This window comes from Macrotis lagotis, chromosome 2 (genome assembly GCF_037893015.1).
Source record: "Macrotis lagotis isolate mMagLag1 chromosome 2, bilby.v1.9.chrom.fasta, whole genome shotgun sequence".
Lineage (NCBI taxonomy): Eukaryota > Metazoa > Chordata > Mammalia > Peramelemorphia > Peramelidae > Macrotis > Macrotis lagotis.
In genome coordinates this window covers 275880572-275904663 of record NC_133659.1, presented here as the reverse complement: position 1 = coordinate 275904663, position 24092 = coordinate 275880572, and the positions used below count along the sequence as shown (strand labels likewise).

Sequence of the window (24092 nt, the reverse complement as noted above, 5' to 3'; positions counted from 1 at the left end):
TGTTGGCTTCAAATTCCAGATCAGAAATTTTAAGATTTTATTCTGAAGTCAGTAGGGAACCTATTTTTTTTAAGCACAATAGTGGTATGATGTAAGCTGTTTTAGAAAGATTAATTTAGAGGGAGTATGGAGGATGGATTGGAGTGGGGTAGAGAATAGAGAGAAAGAGACCTTTTGTGTTTACTTTAGTTCAGACCCGTATTACTATATATATATTTTACATTTGTGCACAGATGATGATGTTTAGGAGCGTACAAAACATGTTAAATAAGCACAGAGTAAGTGTTGATAACTTAGCAAAATAATACTTAAAGTTGATCCTTCACATCTTTTATTTACCAAATTGTTACTGTATTTTGTTGAAATTTTACATAAATGATAAGCAGTTAATATAAATGTGATTTGTATTTTCATAATTCACTTTTTCCCTTTTTGGTCAGGAGATCTGTAATCAACCTAAATTTGGGGAAAATGTTCTTTGATACCATCTATATTTAGTCATGATCCTTTATCTGACTTTCTGATAGCTTGGATTTTTCTTAAGAGGTTGACTGTGCTTTTCCCATTTGCTTCTGTCTTACTAGTCTTTGCTTTAGTTCATCCCATAAAGCAATGCCCTTTAGCAACTGTGTATACCTTTTAGACACTAGATTCTAAAATTGTTGCTCCAGGTTTCTCCTTTTTCCTGATTAGCTTCTTTTCTGAAGAATCCCTTTGGGGTTTGGTGAAAAGAGTCTTCCTAAGACATTTCATCATGTTATCTTACCCCCCCCCCCCCTTTTATTAACCATTTCTCTTTGGTTAAGGGTCCTTACATAGTCTGTTTTAGAGGTTTCCTGTTTTCCTAGGTGTGGGAAAGGTTCCAAATAATAGGAATTCCTAGTATCTGTGGATTCTCTTCTTGGTCAGAAGAATGTGAATGATTTTGGATGCACATGATTCTTAGGGTTAAGGAGTAGGAAACCATACAGTTTAGAGAACAGGTGTTCAGTTGATAAGTACCTTGATTTAGTTAACTACAGTTAAGTGATACATTCACTGCCAACTTATCTCCAGGAAGGGCTTATCTTTCCCTGGGAAATATGTGAGGAAGAAGAGATTGATTCTCACATCTTCTGACCCTAGCTACTTCTAGGCACCTTAAAACAATAAGTGTGTTCTTGAGTAAGTCATTTATCCTTTCTGGGTCTTAGTTTAGTTATCTTTCTTAAAATGAGGTGAGGGGATTGGAGTAGATGTTCTCTCAGTTCCCTTTTAGTTTAAATTCATGTGAGTAAAGAATTTGAACATTTAGAGTCCACCTAAGGTGGTAAATATTGATTGGCAAAGGAAGCTCCACAGCACAGCCCCTTCTTCCTCCCCTGAAAGACCACAGCAACAAACTATTTCCTACTTGCTTTTGATGTTCTGTCCTTTCAAAGAAATTATAGCTCTTTCATTCCAGAATTAAGGACAAAAGACAATACAAAATTTTCCAGATATGGTTAATACGATATTAAGAAATATGTCAAAATCACATACTTCATGCCAGGGCTGTGTGACTTCAAGATTCTTTCACTTCTGCTAGAGGGGAAAAAAAAAATTATCTTTTACTTACACCTTTACATTGATGACCCTGTCCAAATTTTACTGGGCTATTCCTTGTAAGACAGCATTTCATTGCTAAATCTGTGCTCGAAGCCTTTTCTATCTTGGTGTAATAAGCTGTGCCAGAGATTGAAATCTGCTTGTCTGACTAATCTTAACCTATGTAGACTTACTTCTATGTTATGAGACACTGAAGTCAGAGTTTAATGAAGGTTAAAATCTAAATAATAAAGTTCATTTAAATTCTGTTCAGGGAGTTAAGCCTATTACATTTGTGGAGAAGGGCTTTCTGGGTTCACAGAGATTGGGATTGAATAATAGAGTAATAGAAACTAGAAGCAAAAGTATTTGTTGAGGTTCTCAGACTTGAATTTCTGAGGATATTGATTTATTAAGCAATGCATGCCAGTTGCTTAATAAATTGGGACCAGATCACCTCCGCTTGGGCTGGACTCCAAATATGGGGAAGAATTAATAGGATACCAATCATTAGATAATCTAGATGAATTATTGGATAATTCTAGATAATCTAGAAAATAAGGACTTTCCAAGTTGGGAGAGGGAGAGTGAACAGGTGCAGTACTCTGAAATCAGAAAAAGAGGTATCTTACTTTTCCCCCATAGTCTGTAAACAATCAAAAGAACCTGGAAGTAACAATTGACAAATCAGTATGGGACCAGTTTTTCAGAGCAGGCTTGTATTGCTTGATGTATAATTATGAAAAACTCTTTTTACCAATCTTTGGATCTGACTGAGTTTCTGGTTAGTATAGTCTAGGGCCCTGGTTAAGCAGCAGGAAGAGGTGGTCCAGTTTCCTAGCCACCTGGGATCGAGCCAAACAATGTAATAAAGATTTCTCCCAGGACAGAAATTTGACTTAGACCCATAATTGAATAGAAAGGAGCTGAGCTAGCTCCAGAATCGAGTCATACGATGGAGTCATTTCCCACTCCATTCCACCACCTCTTGCTGCTCCAATTCTCTCAGTAGTTCTAGGTTAAGCCTGACTCATGCTTGCCCATTGGTTGCAAGGAAGTTGACATTTGGGAGAGAGCTAAAGGAATTTTACTTAGCAATAGCCTGAGGGAGAATGCGGTATTGATTCATTTGGGTATGGTTTTTTATCCTGTTTGGCCATGCTGACACCACTATCAGAATCCTGAGCATAGTAACTTGAGGAAGATGCTCCCAACTTTCTGTGGCCTGGTTGAGACTTAGCTCCCTAGACCATTAGTCCCTGATGTTTCAGTATCTTTCACAATTATAACCCAGCCTGATTGTACTACCTGTTACTTGTACAGCAGTTTTTCAGATGTCCTTTATTTCCAATGGATAACTGAAAAAAGAATCCTATGTATCATACCCAGCAAGTGATCATTCAGCTTTTGCTTGAAGACTTTTTACTAAGGAAGAATCTAGCATGATTTTTGAGGCCTTTTTGTATAACTAAATGGAAATCTCTTCCCTTTTTTTAAACTTTTTGTTAATAAAGACCTAAATAAAGAGTAATGAAGGAACAAAGATATATAGTGAAATGATGATTATAGGAAATTTTTCTTAGATATTTGAATATCAAGTGAGGTAATAACAGTGCTTCGCAAATCTCAAAGCCATAACTGCTAAATGAACACTACTTAATTTCTTTGATGATTGTAGGGACTAGACCAACAACTATTAAGTGTATACTATATGCCAGGTACATTGCTAGGTTCTGGAAATGCAAGTTAGAGATGAGATAGTACCTGTAATTCAAGGGGTATATGTTCTACTGAGGGAAGAAAAAATATATACGATTGGAAATAAAAGTATTGGGAATCCCGGAAGAGCTTGAAGGATATCTAGTTAATCTAAAGATATGCTAGAAGTTACAAGAGACTAAGAAAGAATTCAGGTTTGGGAATCTATGCAGAGGCCACAGAAGTGGGTGATGTAATGCCTTCTGACAAAGGAATGCATACATTTAGACTCCTAGAAGGATTCTTTCATAAACTTCTGGAAGAGGGGGAGTAGAATTTTTTAGCTTTAGATTCAGGTTGAGAGCTTTCTTTGCAGGCAATTCCTCACTAAAACAAGAAGTGTCTCCAAAAATCTTAGAGCAGTTTTTAAGTTAGCTTAAAACTTGGGGAAACCTTGTAAAAAAGATACTAAAAATATATCCAAAAATTGGCTCTATTTTTCCTTTGGGGAAAATGATTTATCATAAACCTCTTTCCCTGCTCCTCTATTGCCTTGGCAAAATAGTTACAGCAATTGTAGACCAAAAAACAATAGTATAATAATGTTTTGTAATACAATTGAGAAGAATTGGGTAGCTGAAAACACGTGTGTGCACACATACATCAGAAAATGGGACAACAGGACTTAGGCAGTATTGTTGTTTATACAGGATAGAAAAAATTCAGAAATATTTTACCTTGAATATATGTTCTCTCCTTTGTTAAGATATAAACTCTTTGAGGGCAAGGACTTTTTAAAAAAATAGTCGTTTCCCTGAGTGCTTAGCCAGCAGAGTACCTTCACCATAAAATCTTAATAAATGTTTGTTGTTTGATAAATGAGACTTGCCGCTGTTTGGCTTTTCTTTTTTTCTTCATAGGCATATCATTAGCATATCATTTTTAGGCTTATCAGCCATGGATAGGATTGTTTCTTCTCACAGATTAAGTGAAGACAGAGTGGGTTTCCTGAGGTGTAGTAACTGGATGAATGTTAGAAGAGACAAGATAAGGAGGTTCAAAAGGACTGGTTTTTTAAGAAAAGTTGACATTGCATTGATTTCTTTTGAAAAAAAGTAGAAATGTGGATTTTGAGATTTGTGTATATAATGTATTGAGGGGGGAAGAAGCACAAGGCAATAGAAGAAACATGAAATTGGTCATTTTGAACTTGCATTTGAATCTGCCCCTAGGATAGCTTTTGGGCCTGTGGTATAACTCTTAAAAGAAACTGATGGTTCAGGGTATATTCCACTGGTTATTGGAAAAAGGGTTCCTCAGTCTTCTGACTATGAGGACATTAAATTTTTTCCATAATGTAGAAGTAATTTTTTTAACATTAATTTTTAAAAAAATTGAATTCTAAATTCTTTCTTTTCCCTCCTTGAGAAGGCAAATGATTTTCTATAGATTTTACATATGCAATTATGAAAAAAAGTATACTTTGATATCCATTCAAACTCCCATCATTTTATCTGGAGTGGATAGTGTTTTTCATCATGAATCAAAAACTTGGGATTTTCTTATATCATTGTATTGCTGAGAATAGCTAAGTTATTCACAATTGATCATTATTGCTATTACTGTGTGCAATGTTCTTCTGGTTATACTCACTTGACTTTGCATAAGTTCATTTAAGTCTTTCCAGATTTTTATAAAACTATCCTATTTGTCATTAATTTCTTAGAGCACAGTAATCCAATCTAAATTATACACTATAATTCAGCCATTACCCAACTGGTGTTTTTAATGGCCATAGCAATGACCTTTGGTCCCTTTAAGAGCCAATAACTTGAATTTTGCTTGTTTTTGGTTATGTTATGTTTTGACTTTATAATTCAATTAAAAAAATAAAAGTGGTGAAGTCATACCAACAAAATTTATTTGTAATAATATATATGTGATTTCATAGCATTGTAGGAAATGTCAGTTTTTCAAATGTTGGGATATAAGAAGCAATGTCCAAAATTTGTGAATGCTTTCCAGTACAACTTCTTTGGATTCATCCATTCTTTTATAATTCTCTTTTTCCACATTTACTCTATTGTTCAGTTAGCACTATCCTCCCAGTTAGCCAGTCTCACTATCTAACTGTTATCCCCTGTTCCTTTATCTCATTACAGAAAACTAATATGCTGTCAAATCTTGTAGTTTATAAATTTACATTTTTCCCCTTTTTTGACTTTTTGCAAGGCAATGGGGTTAAGTGACCTGCCCAAGGTCACATAGCTGGATAATTCTTAAGTGACTGAGCTCAAATTTGAACTCAGGTCCTCCTTGTAATATGCATTGCATGACCTATCTGACCCCTACAAAACATCTTGAATGTTTCTCTTACACACACACACACACACACACACACACACACACACACTTGTCACTTTGGTGCTAAGACCTTAGTTACCTCTTCTCTCTCAGAACAGTCACCCAGTCAGAATGTCAATATGTTGGCAGATATAAGTAGCTGATTTTCAATAAATAGAAACAAAATCATACAACTTTTTAAAAAAAATTGAAATGTAGTGATTATAGATAATAATTTTATATTATCTTAATGAAATAATAACTGTGGGATGGATAACCAGTTTGAAGAGGAAATCCACTAAAGCAGCTGATGCAAGTAAAGGTGATAGAAACACTTCAGGAAGAGTAATACAGAATCAGAAAATGAAAATTTAAATTAAAAAAACTGTCTTCTTTATATGATTAGAATTCATATGTACTGTTTTTTGATTGTAAAGGAAAGTTCATTATTTGCTTTGTATAATGATTATTTTAGCTGCAGTTCACATGAATTCTAACTTTGAAATTACATCTTAAAAATTTTATTTATTTTGAGTTTGACAATTTTTCCCCTAATCTTACTCCCCCCCCACAGAAGTTGAAATAACATCTTAAAAATGTGTGTACAATATATTAAAACTGATGTTAGATTGTGTGATGATCAACTATGATGGACTTGTTCTTCTCCACAATACAATGATCAGAAACAATTCTAAAGGACTTTGATCTAAAATACTGTCCACATTCAGAGACGAAACTTTGGAGTCTGAATGCAGACCAAAGCATACTATTTTTCACTTTTTCGATTTGTTTATGCTTTATATTTTTCCCCCACCCATGTTTTTTCCTAACTTGTTCTGATTCTTTCACAACATGACTAATATGGAAATATGTTTAACATAGTTTTACATGTATGACCTATATCAGATTACTTGCTCTCATTGCTGTCAAGGGGAAGGAGGAAGGGAGAAAAATGAGAAACTCAAAACTCTTAACAAAAAAACTGAATGTTAAAAACTTGGCATATAGTTTGAAAAATAAATTTTTCTTTTTTAAAAAGAAAGTAATGTTAGGAAATTGTTGTCTTGCAGTACTACATCAAGAAAAAGTGTATGTAGAAAAATTGAATTATACTTTACCAATCACTCAATTGATATCAGGACAAGATGCATATTTTTTTAAGCACTAACCAAAAATGAAGGACCTCCCCCTATGTAATTTCCATGATTCAAAAATCATACTTATGAAGAAATATGAATGAGAAAGTGGGAAGTTTTTTTCAGACTATTGAGGTAATCAGCATTATTTTTTGAAAGGAAGGCTCTTGGCAAAAATTGTGTGATCAGGAGGCAGATCAAAGAACAAAGAAATATTGCAATCATTCCAGCTTGCTTATGCCAAATATCCTGAAGGACATTTGAGCTAAAATAAATGTTTTATTCTGAGTAACAACACATTTACTCTTGAAAATAAAATATTTAGTGGAGGTTTTTTTTTGTTTGGTTTTTGCTAGGCATTGGGGCTAAACGACTTGCCCAAGATCATACAGCTACGTAATTTGAACTCAGGTCCTCCTGACTCCAGGGCCAGTGCTCTCTATCCACTGTACCACCTAGCTGACCCCTGATGGAGATTTTTAAAAACTATTAAGATCCTTAGATTTTTAAAATTTGATCCAGAAGAATTTAAGACAAAAACTACATTTTATCTATGAATAATTTTCAAAATAATATTTTTGTTATGTTCCATTATTTAAAAATCTGCCTTACAAATGACAAAAACCTGCTTATTTATCATTTAACTGCAGCATTTTACATTCTTTATTTATGAGTAGCAGTATTGAAGTACATTTAAGATTTGTAAGTGTATTTGAGACCCTTGTTGACAGAACATGAAATTAATGGAAAGTCTAAGTAGGTTTTGGCAGTAACTTGAAGGGTGAGAATTTCACTTAATCAGTAGAGATTTGCCTTTTTTTTTTTAAAGTAGATATGTTTTTCTATGACTAGATTGTGTGATGCTGAAAGGTATGACATTTAGGAGTAAAACTGACAATGCTTTATTAAAAACTGCCTTTTTTAAACAAAATAGCAATAGTGGACTTTTTTTTACTAGATTAAATTGAATTTGTTATATCTGTATTTTCACAGTTGGATTTACTTTTTGATAGGTTTATGGCAACAAATGATTTGATGACAGAACTACAGAAAGATTCCATCAAGCTGGACGATGATAGTGAAAGAAAAGTAGTGAAAATGATTTTGAAATTGCTGGAAGATAAAAACGGAGAAGTACAAAACTTAGCTGTCAAATGGTAAGTTTATTCACTTTCCCCATAAACAGATGTTTTGTAATTGCTGACAATTTATCTCACAGAAGCTATTTTTATATTTTTATTTGTGAAGCAAATTTCTTACTAAGGATACCTGAAAAGTAACTAATAATTTTTTATTTTGATTCTGTGTTTGTGGTGACTTGGTTCTACCTGTTCAATTTTCAATTGAATGTAAATATTTCTTTAAATAATTAAAAAGAAGAGAAGAAACTCCTAGAATTAGCTAAAATGGGCTTACCACTTGAAAAAATCCATGAACTAGAGGTTAGACCTAAGTTTTAAGTCAGGAGTTCTTTTCATGTTATCTTGGGAAGGAGGGACAGTGATGTAATTTCTGGGATTATTTTAATATATGTTATGAATTGTGTAACAAATTTGAAGTACAGTTTATTCAAAGGACCTTTTTGTTTTTGAAATACTGTTAGACCAGTTTACCTGAGTTGATAAAAACAGCCAAAAACTTGAAACCATTGGCATTTTATAGTAAAACATACGCAAATTGCTTTCTGGAGAGCATATCAAGCATAATATGAACTGATGTTAACTTTTTGAATTAATTTTTTTCATGTGGAATTCTAATGAATCCAACTTTCAGTCTTTTTAGGTTTTTGCTAGGCAAATGGGGTTAAGTATCTTTGCCCAAGGCCACACAGCTAGGTAATTATTAAGTGTCTGAGGCTGGATTTGAACTTGGGTACTCCTGACTCCAGGGCCAGTGCTCTGCCCACTGCACCACCTAGCTGCCCCTCAGTCTATTATTTTCACCAATTTCTATTTTATCCAATTTGGGAGACTTCACAACTGCTTTGCTTAATTAAAAATAACCCTTTTCCTTCCTATGTTTCTCTTCTGATTTCTGGAGCTGGCATATATCCAAACAATATCATTTTTAAATATTCCGTGAAAGATGGAAGAATGTATTATGTGTAAGGGGCAAAGAGAGTGTAAGCTTTGTTATATAAAAGTTTTCTCAATTTTGAATCTGCTGAATGATAGAATCTCAGACTATAATCCTGAACTGAGCACTTAACAGTTTTATTTTGAATGATGTTTGAAAATTCATTTTCAGCACTGCATAGAGCCCTATAAGACAAGTACAACATTCAGCAGTGCTGTCATCCTTGATGTTTCTGTTTTCAATTGACATTAAAATTTTATATCTTTATTTGTAGACAAATATATTTCTCTCCCTGGAGGCCTAAGTAGCATCTCGATTTTTAAAGTTAGACTTCACTGTTTGTTTTTATCTTGTTAAAAAATGTTGATTTTCTAATACTTAGTTTTTATCAGTATTTTATAGCACAGTTTTTAGAAATTTTTGGAAGAATCAAGCCTAGTCAGAAATACAAACATCTTTTCTTAAATTTGCTCATTTTAGAACTGAAACACAAGTGTTTCCACCCTGTAGGCCTATTTCCTTAATTGTAAAATGAGTAAATAAATTCTAAAGTTCTTTGCTGGTAAATTAGATAATTTTTTTTGCTTTTTTTTCCCCCCTGAAAATTAGTCTTTTATTGAAAACTATTCCACTCTCTGGGGGTGGGGGTGGGGGTGGGGAGGTATATGCTTAACTTTTTATGAATAGGGTACATGACTAAAAAAAGTTAGGAGATGACTGAATTTCACCAGGTGATGGTTACTTCCCAAGAACTGTATTTTGAGCACTGCTATTTTCGAGGTATGAAGGCATTGACATCCTTTATAAGAACTCTTTAGATCAAGTTTCATAATAAGTTGCAGAATTGAATTTTTTGAAATAGATCATACCAATTTCTGTAGTGCAAGACATTAGCATAGAAATTTAATGTGTTTGGAAAAAAGTGATGCTTGAAAGGAAGTCTTCACCTGCACATATATGTATAACATATCAAATTGCTTGCCTTCTGGGGGCAGGAGAGAGAAGGAAGGAAGAAAGAGAATTTAGAATTCAAAATTTTAAGAAATGAATATTAAAAAATTGTTTTTACATGTAATTGGGGGGAAATAAAATATTAAATAAAAATGAAAAAGGAGGTCTTGTGAACTTCTGTGCTTCCAATACAAAATGATGTTTTATATCCCAAAATATTTAGCAGTTTACACACTTTTGCTCTTAAACTCTTCATCTTCTTCTATGATATTAATATTACACAGATAGTAGAATCAAGTTAAATCTATCTTCTTAGGTCTTTATTAATTTTAATATGCATTTCAGCTAACTTTCTATGCAGTTTTATTCATTGAAATCCTTTTCAAGGAAAGAATGCTCTATTGTCTATCATTTATTTCCCCATTCCCCACCCCTTACTCTTGAGGTTTAATCTGCTTTTTTTTTTGTCTACCAGTAATTGCACTGTTAACTCATTGAACTGGTACCCCCTCCCCCGCTTTTTTAATATGAATTGTTTAATAATGCCCCCTGTGTTTAATGGTATCTTCTCCCTTTCTCCAGTAAAGAAGTAGAGTGGTTTCCATTTATTTCTACATACTTTCATCTGTTGGCCCATTCTTTACTTTTCTTGATATTTCTGAATCTTGTCTCCTCTATCTTTCCTCTCAGATTTGTGTCTTCTCTAGAATTGATCAGCATGCCATCCATATCTTTATTCTTGTTAAAATACTGAGTTTTAGATGGATGAGGATGGATGCCAATGATTTGTTTAATTATATTATCATCTAGCCCATAATTTATCCACAAGGATGAGAGATTTTACTTAGCTGGTTTGAGTCTAATAACATTGTGAAAATAGACTTTTTTGACTGTCTAGGTCTCAGTGATTTTCTCACTTTAACAAATGTATTGTTGTCATAGACTACATTTAATAGCTTAGTATAATCTATCAATTTGCTTTTATACCCTCTTTTTTTATTTGAGAAGACATCTTGAGTTCTATAACTCTTTCACTAAGGAAAATAGAATATACTTTGAAAGATGAATTTTACTGTAACATTCTATTGTTAAATTTATATCTTTAGTCCACAAAGTAGGTTTTTGTTAGACCATTCAATCATAATGCATTGATAGTTGTTTTACAAATGGATTGCTACAGGTAGCATAACATTTAAAATATATGATTATATGGGAATTAGCATGAAGTATAGCAGTCCATCAAAATATGTGGTCTAGTCAATATTTAGTCAGTATTTTAATAAAACTGTATGTGTTTACATAAAGTTATGTGTGACTATACATTTTTTAATATGCTTACACACATACACATTTATGTGTGTATATGACATGTTACATATTTTGGTCTGGACGTATTATTGCTTCTGTATAGGGACCTTCATGTAAAGAACTTCTTTACCATTACATCTTCTCTGCAACTTTTTCTTAGTTCTTTGGAACACTGATAGATTAAATGACTTGTCCATAGTCACAGTCAATATGCTTCAGAGCTGAAACTTGAACCCCCCAGTTCTTCTTGACTTTGAGGTCACCTTTATATTCTCTTATACTTTATACTCTTATGTTTTATTTTATTTTTTAATTTTGCAGTAGTGTAGCATTTTACTTATATGTAGGTAAAATTTTATTCTTAGGAAAGGAAAATGTTGATATATATTACATAGTTCTACATATTTCATGATTTTTTTTGCTAATTTTTGTTTTCTGGGTTTTTTTTTAACCTTTTCCCCTCCCTCCCTCCCTCCCAACATTACAGCCTTGGCCCTTTGGTGAGTAAAGTGAAAGAATATCAAGTGGAAACAATTGTAGATACTCTATGTACTAATATGCTCTCTGATAAAGAACAACTACGAGATATATCAAGCATTGGCCTTAAAACAGTAATTGGAGAACTTCCTCCTGCTTCCAGTGGTAAGAAAGATAGTCTGTTTTCCTTTCTAATTACTTTTATTTGAATTCTCCTTAAATAAATATCCCTTTGAATAGTTAAGATGTTAAAAAAAAAAGTACTTGTTCAGTAATCTTACTGTTTGCTGGATATGATCTTTAAATACTAATTTTATAGGATTTGTTATATTTTGTGCATTTGGCCCAGATTTAATTTTAGAAAGACTGACTTCAGTGTTTAAGGGAAGACAAATTTAACAAACATGAGCATTATTTAACTTTATAGTACCAGTGTTAATTGTATAAAAGAAGACTTCTGCCTTGATTAGAATTGATAATTCATTCATTAGTACATTAAGCTGTTTTTGTGGAGCTTGGTTCACTTATTTGAAATGTTAACTTTTTAAAATTTAAATATAACAGAAAAACAAGCATTGTTTCATTAATGACTAATTAAAGTAGAATCTGCTGAAAAACTTTGTCTTGGAATTAAGGACTAAGCAATTAATGAAGCTAATCAATTTCTAGTCTTTTGAAGAACATGAGGTAGATTAAAAAATTTTAGAATCTTTTATGGGCTCTTATTTTCACAGATCAATATAGTAAAAATTATTCTCAGCTTATTGAATCTTTTATTGAGAAATTTGGATTGACATTATTTTGAGAAGATAAAACATCCTGTTGATAACTAGAAATTACTTTATTATTTTATGTTAGATATAGTTTCTCCTCCCTTTAAAATTTTTTATGGACTCTTGGTTCTCTAGATTTTCTTGTTAAAAAAACCTGGTTTGTCTAGTCATATGTCATCCTTTAGTAAATTATTTTTCTTTCTGCTTATCTATTTTAAAAATTACATACTTTTCAATTATAGTGACACCCTAAATAATCTGCTAGAAATTAATCTTTTCATGATATAGTCAGTACTGTTAAGTCAATTTTAAAAAAAATCTCTTAAAATCATGTGCCACCATGTTGATTGTGAGTCCCTGCTGCTTTCTTTTAAAGAGCGAGTTAGAATGAAAAGTGCTTACTGTGTGCTAAATGTAGAGTATTCTAATACAGACATGAGATGGGCCATACATTTAATTTGAAGAAATAATACATGTAGGGGAACAACAGCTAGATTGACCAGAAGTCATGGGGATGATGGAGGGAGCATTAGGAGAGTCCATTGACCTACCATTTCTGTAGGGAGTATTGATTTCATGCATTTTTAGTCCAAGAAGTAGGGTTAGATCATGTATACAGTCTCAAGGTGTTAAGAGATGAGAGGCAGAGCTCCTCCTGAGTATAGACCCTGAAAGCCTCTAAAAGTCATTGGATGTGGTTAGGTTTGTATCACTTTGAGCTAGAAGTTTAGGGAGGGTTAAGGAATCAAGTAGAAGATAATTCTGTTTGCTTTAAGTTATTAGTGTTACTGCAAATTTATAGATTGGGTCTAAATCTCCCTCTTCTGTTTTATGATATAAGAGAATATATTTAAATATACTTCTCTGTTTATTATGCTATTCCTACCCAGGATATCTTATTGGCATCTGCCTAATTGATTTAAAAGTCTTATGTAATTTGTTAGTTGATCATTTTTCCTTCTTTGAATAGTTCTTTCAGTTTCTGAAATCAAGCCAAGAAGTTCTAAGTGGTAATGGTGGTGGCTTTTTCTTTTGTTTTGTTTGGGTGGGCTGAGTTTTAACAGAATTTTGTTTATTGTAATAAAATACTTTTAAGTAACTGGAAATATTTGTGATTGAGAACTGGATTAAATTTAACATTTATGCATTTTCATTTTAATATAGTCACTGGTTTTCTTGTCTAGGTTCTGCGTTAGCAGCTAATGTTTGTAAAAAGATCACAGGACGTCTTACAAGTGCTATAGCGAAGCAGGAAGATGTCTCTGTTCAATTAGAAGCCTTGGATATTATGGCTGATATGTTGAGCAGGTAAATTATGACTCCTTTTGTGTTTAATATATAATGCCATGTACTTTACCTGCAATCCTTATTTTCCAAACTAAAAAACCTCTGCTTCCTTAAAATGCCTACTCAGGCTTCTTTCCTCCTACATTTCTGATTCAAATCTAAGGCATATGAGGATGCCAAAAAGCATCCCTCTAAGATACTGTCCTTATCTCTCTTCCCTTTCTCCCTCTGTACTCCTCCCTCTCTATTGATTATCAGAATGTAAACTGTATACTTGAATGCTGAATCTTCAGCTAGAAGAAACATTAGATTATAACAATACCTCTGTGGCTGTAATTTCCTAATCTTTTAGCCTTTCAAATATTGTAAGGGATGTCATAAAGAAAACTGGATCTACTCAACTCTGAGTAGTTTAAACTAGAAGGAAGTAATCTGAACCTTTGTGATTATCTTCTCTGATCTCTCTTTTTACACATGAAAAAAGAGATAGATTATGATGTAAAAGAACTGAAAGTTTGATTCTGAAAGCTGTACTCTTCATAGCACCATGTTGTTTCAAAGAAGAAATAAGGGCAAAACTTGGAAAGGCAACTTTTACTCTATCACAAAGAAAAATTTCCTAACAATTATATTTGTTAAGAAATGGAATGTGCAGATAGAGAGGTAGTGAAATTCTGACATACAGGTTTCATGGATACTCTGGAATGTCAGCAAATTTTTCTTGGGATAAAGAGGGTGTTAGACAAGAGGCCCCACCTTTTATGCTTTTAATTTTAAAAGTGCTCCATTTTCCAGTTTGCATGTAATAGTGGCAATTTCCTTCCTTTTTAACTGCTTCTTTCTCCTTTGTATTTATGACAAGTTGGCAATTTGTTGGCATTTTAAAGGTCAAATTCAGTTGAGGTAAAACTGAAGAAGCCAAACATTTTTCACTGATTCACTAATAAATGGTTGGGTGTTATGAATTGATTTGTTGTCTTTTCATTTTGTTTTAAGGCAAGGAGGACTTCTTGTTAATTTCCATCCTTCAATTTTGACCTGTCTGCTCCCCCAGTTGACCAGCCCCAGACTTGCAGTGAGGAAAAGAACTATCATTGCTCTTGGCCACCTGGTTATGAGCTGTGGAAATATAGTTTTTGTTGATCTCATTGAACATCTGTTGTCAGAGCTATCAAAAAATGATTCCATGTCTACAACAAGGACCTACATACAATGTATTGCTGCTATTAGTCGACAAGCAGGTCATAGAATAGGTAAGGAATCTGATGTTAAAATTTTGTATGTTTTGGGGTTTGGCTAGGTGGCGCAGTGGATAAAGCACCGGCCCTGGAGTCAGGAGTACCTGGGTTCAAATCCGGTCTCAAACACTTAATACTTACCTAGCTGAGTGGCCTTGGGCAAGCCACTTAACCCCATTTGCTTGGCAAAAAAAAAAAATTGTATGTTTCAAAATTTGTTTTCATATGCTTATGAATAAATTAAATTTTCTTTGTTAGGTGAATATCTCGAGAAAATAATTCCCTTGGTAGTAAAATTTTGTAATGTAGATGATGACGAATTAAGAGAGTATTGCATTCAAGCCTTTGAATCGTTTGTGAGAAGGTAAGTATTTTGAATATCCTTGTTTTACCACTTTTATTATTAAATTAAATATTATTACTCAAGATTAGAATCATCTGATGTAGAGCTTGCAAATGGAAAGATGGGTTTTATATTGATGAAAATGTAAACAGTTTCACTTAACTTCAGATCCAAGTCCTTTTTACTGAATGATTTTATGGCCAAAACAATGATTGTATGCAATTTCTTTGTCTCTAGAAAGAGTGAGCAAGTTATTATTTGAGCACTATTAATGCTTGTCTACAAGGAAATTGACTTGAGAATTTAAGGTGTATTTTGAAAAAATATATAGTATATATGATTATTCTATTTTGCTAGGAAAAATGTTCAGTTTGAGTTATTATTCCCTTCTAATATAATCATGGTAAATTTTATTTGTAGATGTCCTAAGGAAGTTTATCCCCATGTTTCAACAATTATAAATATTTGTCTTAAATATCTTACCTATGATCCCAATTATAATTATGATGATGAAGATGAAGATGAAAATGCTATGGATGCAGATGGCTGTGATGATGATGATCAAGGTATCCACAAAAATAATATTTTTTAGGTTGTTAATCTTCTGACTCATTTGAACTGCTTTCCCAAATTACTTAACAAAAATATGTCTTAAGATAAATCAGACTATAATTTTATTTTTGTTTTGAAAAAACATTGTTTCATTTGCTCTTGATAACCTGGATTAGTAATGAATAGATGATCCGATTATTATTCATAGAGCTCTTTAGATTTACTCTTAACAGCTATATTTCTTTTTTCATAGACTTTGACACAGCTTTGACCTTGTTCTTCTGTTTCCATGCTGTCCACTAATGGAGCTACTGTTTTTGCTAATAGAGGAATAGTAGAAATGACTGAGTGTGAATGAGTATTTGAACACATAATGAAGTACATGGCTTGACAGTTCTTTTTTTGTCCTAGATAGTGATGACGTTTCAGTTCTCTGACTTTTGGAGGGTGGGTTCAAATTATATTTAGGAGAATGGACACTTGTTCAAGGAAGGAATGATTATGATTTCCTTGGGTCTTGAATGTAGGTCACAATGCTGAATGAGATCTAATGTTGATCAACAAACAACAAATAATCATTTCTGGTCCTACCGTTCTCAATTCAGCAGATATAAATTAGTCAAGAGAATAGTTAAAAGATAAATAATGCACTCATATGCATACAGTTAGTTCTTAATATGAGAAGTATGCAGGGTGCTCCAAAATCTTTGTGTAGTTTATAGCTTGAAACTCTTAGAGCTTTGAAGTAAAACCAAGACTTTTGGAACACCTTGTATATAACCAGTATAATAAATATGTGATCCGTTTGAGTTTTGAATGACTTTATTAGTGCTTGAAACTCTAAAAACTTTGTTTTTTAATTACTATTGTTGTATTATTGACTATAAACAGACTAAATTTTGTATAGCTTTTTAAGTCAGTCAGTGTATTTAATTTTTTATTTCAGTTAGAAGTAACTGAATATACGTTTCTTTTCCAGGAGTTTTTCTATGAAAAGGAAGAAATAAAGGAAAATAGTTTAGGGGATAGTAGAGACAAATGAAAGTTTTCATAAAGATGTGAGTGAACTGTATCTATTTGTAAAGTCCAGATATTTGCAGAGGGGATTAGGCACACAGGAAAATGAAAGAATCCACTGTTATTTTTAAATAGAACAAATTCACTCAGTTGTGTTTGTGGAATACATGTGGGTGCTGTTTGAATGTCATCACTCCTTACTGTAAAATTGACCTCAAAGGCAAGAGATTGACCTTGATAGGAAGCCTGAGATGACCCAACCTGGCTACTGGTTGGTAATTGCCCCCAGGATCTGGAGAGGGTGACAGCTGAATAGGGGGAGAGAAGTGGAAAGCTAACATGGATGGGATGAGGGAGTAGGAAGCATTAACAGATAAGCTTTTTTGGTTTTATTTTTATCAAGAGAGCCTTCTATTTCAGATCACAAAAATACTGACTGGAGGAGAGAAAGTCCTAGCTATAGGACAGGAGAGTATCACATCCTTCCCTGCAGCAGTGGTAAATGTGCTCAAGACCTTAGCTTGTTAACAATGAGCTAGAACATGCAGGGTTGGAGGATAGAGCGAAAAGTCTGTGGCCAGACTTTTCTATATCCTAACCATCAACCCAGCCTAAAAGCAGCAGGGCCCAATATCTATCTGTGCCCTACTACTTTTAGGCTGGGTTGATGGTTAGGATATAGAAGCCTGGACAGCAGAAGGATCTGATTTCTTTGCTCTGGCCTGGGTCAGATTTGGTCTGGAGTGCCATTTCTTAGCAAACATTGTTCTGATATACAAAACAGTGTTGCCTGGGAAATGATGCCCTTGGAGTTGTATTTCATTTTTATGGGCACCCAAGACACCAAAGTTTTCATGGTGGGTGTGGTATATTGTTTCTTGGTTATATTGATTTTGGAGCTTTATTCTATGGGATTGTTAGCCACTAAGGATGAGATGAAAAAAATCTGGCATTATACCTTGTGACCCCTGAGAAACAACCTGTCTTGCTGCTTATGGTAACTGCCCTAATCCACTAAAGCCATTAAAAAGAAAGTGACAGAGAGCACATTTGAAGCTTTTAATTAATTCACCAGTCATGTATAGGCAATTGAAGCTTTGTTGCCTTCTCTACCACCCATATCATTATGAGCATCCATGCTGTGCCCATGTCTCAAGGGTAATTACCTTTCCCGTGCCTTCTTGCATCTGGATTTGACTGGGCATGACCTGACAACCTTAGAAAGATTCCAACCTTGGTTCACAATATCATCAACATGGCTCCACAGGACGTTGGGAGGCTCTTAAGAAGCACGTTGTATTGGACATAAAGCTGGAAATGACTGCTGTTGCTTCCTTTTTTGGCGAGGAGGTGGTGAGCTTCCTGATGATCTTTTGATCACCTTTGGCAGTGAGAGGTGTTCAGGTATCCATAAAACCCCCTCTCCTCTTCTATTTTGGGTGTGGCATTTATGTAACAATTAGAATTTTTATCGTGAAATATGATATTTATATTTTAAAAGACCTATATGCCAACCCAGTATCACCTAGTGGGGACCCATGTGTCCTGACACTACTGATAGATGAAGAAACTACCACCCTGACCATCAAAATGATGAAAATGCTTCTTCAGAATAGAAGTTAATCATTACAATTTGTGACTCTGTTCTAGCTTTTCTCTCCAGCTTCCTGTGGGAGTAGATCAGTCAGTAGGAATGATGAACCTTAGTGACGTACCTGTTTACTATAGGTGCTTGGTGCAAGAATTCAGCTAGCCTTGCTTGACAGATGCATATTCTTCATGCTTAACTCATGAAACTAGAATAAATTTTCAGTTTTTGCAAGGCAATGGGGTTAAGTGGTTTGCCCAAGGCTGCACAGCTAGGTAATTATTATGTGTCTGAGGCTGTATTTGAACTCAGGTACTCTTGACTCCAGGGCCAGTGCTCTATCTACTATGCCACCTAGCCACCCCCTTAGAATAAATCTTTTTTGAAAAGAAAATTGTCCTTGGAGAAGTCTGTATCTGATTAGACAAATAATTTGTTTGGAGTGGTTTGACTAAATTTAATGTGCCTTGGGTTTGACCCTTTACATAGCTAAACCCTGGTCTGGATTGTTTGTCACTCATGCGGAAGGTTTGTTTAACTTGTTTGTAAAGAAATGATCTGGTTAAATTATAATTTTGGAGGGATTGAGTGATTTTAATTTTGAACTTGCAGTTTAGTTCTATGGACTTGGTCAATTCTGTCCATTGGTACTAAAAGGTTAGACTTCTATTACCTATAGAACTATCTCTTCCAAAGACTGGCAAGGTTCATGAAAGAGTTTTTCTATGCTATCTCAGCAGAATTGGAATACGTATTGAATCCAACCCACAGTAAATTTTCTTTTTCTTAATTATGTTTTCTTCTATGGCAAGGATGGAGAATATGGAGAAAACTATCTTGACTCTGAGTTTAAAAAATAGAAATTTGCTTCTACATGTTTAATTTCTGGATCATGTTAATTTATTCAGATCATAGTAGAAAGCCAAATTGTCTAAGTCATCTTAAGAGATGAGAATTGTAAATTCCCACATGTATATATAGGAGAAGGAAATGTCAAACCACTCCAGTTTTCTTGCCAGGAAAACTGTAGGGCATTGTTGGCATACTGTGGTCTACAGAGTTGTGAAGCATTGGGCTCAGTCAGAACAAAGACACATGGATATAAGGAAAAATAAGAACTGCAGATAAATTCAGGGCAAAAAATTAAGCCTCAGATAAATGGTGAATAAATTTCATGGATTATAACATTCACATAGGGAGCATAATTGTATTTTTCAGTGACATGCAGTGGTAGGGTCCGTGACTGGGAAGGCATAACATATCAAGAGTCAGGATTTGCACTGTATGAGCTTAATAGAGGAAGCACATGCAGGCTTCGTTCAGTGAGGCAGATGGACTGCCTGCAACCCCTGTTGTTTTTTGGGGGCAGTTAAAAATCTAGATAGGCAGTACTAATTGTCCTACACACATACATGAAATGCATCATCTCGACTTTGGAAAATGAGCATGTATAATAAAGGCCTACAAACATTACACTGGGGACATCTAGAGAAATAGCAACAGACATGTGTTTAGTATTATGCGCTCAACTCAGTTTGTGAGGGATTGTGCAATCTTAGGTGAAGCACAGCTTTTCCAGTATTTGAGGCTAAAATACGTAAATTCAGCTGGAAATGTGTAACACAGATCAGTGAGCAAGTATTATTTATTTTATTTTATCCATTATTGTTTTACTTTATATGGAATCAGGGGAGTAAACACAGATCCCTGGTATTTTCATTTTGCTAAATATTTCCAAATTAAAATTTAAAAATTTTGGAATCTCAATTGTATATGTGAAGTTAAGCAAAAAATATTTTGATTTTAGTAGTGTTCCAAAAGAAAACACCTATAAAAAAACTCCAAGAAAAATAAAATTTTAAAGGTGGTATAAATTGTTTTAGTAGTATTTGCCTCATCTTTGCTTTAGAGGGTTTAATATACATTCATTTTAAAACAAAATTGACCACAATTGCCTAAGAACCTTCCTGAAGTATAATTGACGAAAGAAGACAAGTTTCAAGATGCAAATATATAAGTATATATTTATTATTATTATTAGGTGAATTGGGATTGTCATACTTTCCAAATTTCACAAAGGCAAAACAAAGGAATTAGCTGTTATCAGTATTAACCTCTAGTTAAAAGCTTATTAGATGTTTAGAGCTTACAAAAATGTTGTCCCTGTTCAGATGAACTCTCTTTCACTTAGAAACAGTTCAATTCTGAAGGTATATGAGATGGTTGTTTATATGTAGAACTAAGGTTAGCTTTCTTAAAGTATCTAGGACAAGACTCAACTCAAACTCAAAAGAAGAATGAAAGGAAGAAAGGCTTCCTGAGCAGTAAACAATGTTAAAATAGCTAAAGATCTAGAGATAATACTTTATATCTTGAATTTGATCAACTACATTTTCCAACTAGAAAGGTTAAAAAAAAACCAAACCAGCACTGAAATATAACTGAAATAACATTAAAGATGAGATATGGTTGCATTTATATAACCCGAAAATCTTAGCCATGGAAAGGCCTTCAATATAAGTGGTATATATTTAATTTTCCTAACAAGACTTTACATTTCTAAAGCAAAGTTAAGCATTATTTGCAATGAAGACTTTTGTAGTATTTGAGGATTTTGTTTTTCTATATTTTTGTTTGGTCTGAGGTATAGAAACTAACCATAGCATGGCTATAAGAAAAATTTAAAGATATTATGTTAAATTTACTGAGAAATCTAGAATCAGAAAAAAAAGTTAGCCTACCAATAATTTATATACTTAACAGAAAATCAAAAATCTCTATAAATCCAGATGAAACAGGGAAAATACAAAATGCATTAGAATGTTTGGCAGTCATCCTAATGGGAATATTCAGGACTTAATATAAATTCAATGCTTTTTGACAGGAAAAAAATAGAGTTTTTATGGGTGTTTGAGGTTTTGCAAAGCATTGTATACATGTTTTCTTTTTTCTCATAACAAATCTGTGAACTAAATGTGATTACCCTCATTTTACAGATGAAGGGATGGAAAGTTTTAAGTGGTTTATTCAGGGTCACAGTTAGTCAGGGGTTTAAGGCCTGTAAACTCAGGTTTTTCTCACTGCCAACTGTAACACTTTTTTTTTTCACTGTGCCACATTTGTAAGTACATAAAGGGGGGGGAAATTTTTTTTTAGAGGAAGGCTTTGTCAATATGACAATAACACTTTCTAAAGTAATTTATAAACAGCATCATACCAATTGCAATTCTAAGGGTTTTCTTCATAGAACTGGGGAAATAGAAATCATGAGAACTTTGAATGAATCTCAAATTGTTAAAAAGCAGTATTCATTAAAATTATGTATTATCAACAAATAAATACTAAGTGTCTCATGTGCTAGGCACTGGGGGGGATATAAAACCTTTTCTTTTGGATTTTTGCAAGACAATGGAGTTCAGTGACCTGCCCAAGTCTGCAACTGAATTTGAACTCAGGTCCTGACTCCAGGGCCAAGGCTCTATCTACTGCGCCACCCAGCTGACTGAAGAGCAAACTTTCTAATAGTATTGATTGCAAAATAAACTTAGCTAGGAATAGCTTAGATAAGGAAGAACTGTAAGCAGAATTGTCTAGTGTTAGATAAATTGAAGAACCATTAGGGATGTGTGATCAAATTACTGGAAAATGAAGTCTTTACATTAGGAACTGTCAGTGAAGTAGTTTGGTAGAACATGAACTTTTACCAGCGTTTTAAAACATTGCCAGGTTTAAAAAACATTCTGAGAAGAGTTCCATATGTCAGACTGCTAAAGGGGTCCATGGCACAAATGAGCAGATCACAGACAGGAAAAACATGGGTGGAAGCCTGTTAAAGAATAGCTGGACAAATTCTAGTGTATGAGTAAGAGAGATAATTATTTGCAGTGTGGGAAACAGCAAATAGGAAGCATGGAGAGTAACACAGGAACACGTGGATGAAGTACTATAGGACGAAGAAAGCAGGACTAAACAGTACACACAGGCTATGGTGATATAAAGAAAAATATCAAGAAGCAGCTGAACTCTGAATTGTTAACCACACAATGGTCTTGGAGAATTGCCAGAGAAACAGACCTTTCCCCAGAGAGGTGGCAGCTGGATATAGAGTACTATCTATACTGTCACAGGTGGTTGGTATCTCTTGGCTTTTGCTTACATGCCTTTTTTTTGTTTTGTTTTCATTATAAGGAGAAGACTAGTGCTGATGGGGATGTCAAAAGGATCGGGCTGCAGTGAAATTTAAAAGGAAAATAAAAGACTGAAGTTAAGAGGAAGAGAGGGGCAGGATAAAGGGTTAAGGACAAGCCATCAACAATGATGGAAAAGACATTTAAAGCAAATGTCAGTATATTGTAGACATTAGGTAGTAGTTTTATTCTGTAATATTTAATTTGAAACATAATCCACCAGCCTCTGAAAGTTAAATATTAAGTTTCTGCAGCTTACAGCAGATGTAAGTGCTGAATATTGTTTGTTGAAGCAATCAAAATGATAATTCTTTGTTACAAAAAAAGAAAGGTTTTTTGGGAGTATGTCTGGTTCTGGATGAGGGATAATTTGGTCAGAAAATGATTGTTGTAGGAAAAATAAAAGCATCCAGTTAAAATGATAGGAGGGATTGGACTAAAAGACCTTGGACTAGATATATTTGAGTTTCGAATCTTGTGTTGAGCTCAGCCCTCAAAGTATGTTTTCAAAAAACGTATGGTTTGTGAAGAAGAGTGATAAAAAGTATGTCAGAAAAGGAATCATGGGATTTGAGAGTTAAAAGCAACCATCTTGTTCAATCCTTATTCAAAAGGAATCCATACCTATAGTATTGGGTGCTGAGTATTCACTCAGTCTATCTCTCCTCCAGGAAGAGAAACCAGTACCATTAGGATGGGCCCGTGTTATGGTCAAGTCGCTTAACCTCTGTTTGAGCTCATCTGAGCTCCTGCTCTCCAGAGTGGTGGCCGTGAAAGAGAAGTAAAAAACGCTTCCTACAATGCTTGGCGCAAACCTCAGTTCATTTTTCACTTAATAAATGCTAGTTCCATAGGGCAACTAGGTGGTTAAGTGAGTAGAGTGCCACATCTGGAGTCTGGTAGATTTGTATTGAAATTTGGCATCAGACACTGATGAGCTCTGTGAGCCTGGCTAAGAAGTCACTAAACCCTCTGTTTCCTTCAGTTCCTCATCTATAAAATGAGCTAGAAAAGGAAATGGCAAATCCCTCCAGTGTCTCTGCCAAGAAAACCTCAAATAGGGCCATGAAGAATAAGACTCGACTTAGGGACTCAACAGCAAACTATGATTTTCATCATCCAGAGTCACAGAGCTAGCAAGCTTTTGAGGAAGGATATGAGCTTCAGGTCTTCTAACTGCAAATCCATTTTAGGTATTATTGGTTCTTTAGTTAGGTTTAGTTTTCTAATTGTAGAATAAATTAATGGCCATTTTATAGTAACCTATTTCCATTGTGAAGAATCTCAATTCATTTTCACTACTAAAATTTGTGTATTTACTTTCAACTCTCAAATCCCATGATCCCTTTTCTGGTGTTACCATTCTTCTCCATGAACCATTTTTAAAATCATATTCGAGAGCTGAACTCAACACAGAATTACAAGATTTGAGACTCAATCCAAATGCCCAAAGTTCCTTCAGCCAGTCTTCATACAACATTTCCTGATTGTCTTCCTCATAACACTTATCAATGTCTTTATTTTTACACTGGGTTCTAGGACTGAACACAGT

The 24092-nt window shown here is 34.0% G+C and overlaps 1 protein-coding gene across 1 annotated transcript in view; it reads left to right on the top strand.

Annotated features, from left to right (window-relative positions):
- The window catches only part of CAND1 (cullin associated and neddylation dissociated 1), a 39832-nt gene that overhangs the window by 5129 nt on the left and 10611 nt on the right, over positions 1 to 24092 (top strand). The window contains exons 2-7 of the mRNA XM_074226195.1: positions 7757 to 7900; positions 11566 to 11720; positions 13513 to 13636; positions 14612 to 14868; positions 15112 to 15217; positions 15617 to 15762. Coding sequence (XP_074082296.1) covers positions 7757 to 7900; positions 11566 to 11720; positions 13513 to 13636; positions 14612 to 14868; positions 15112 to 15217; positions 15617 to 15762 — 932 coding nt within the window. The remainder of the gene's footprint in view (positions 1 to 7756; positions 7901 to 11565; positions 11721 to 13512; positions 13637 to 14611; positions 14869 to 15111; positions 15218 to 15616; positions 15763 to 24092) is intronic.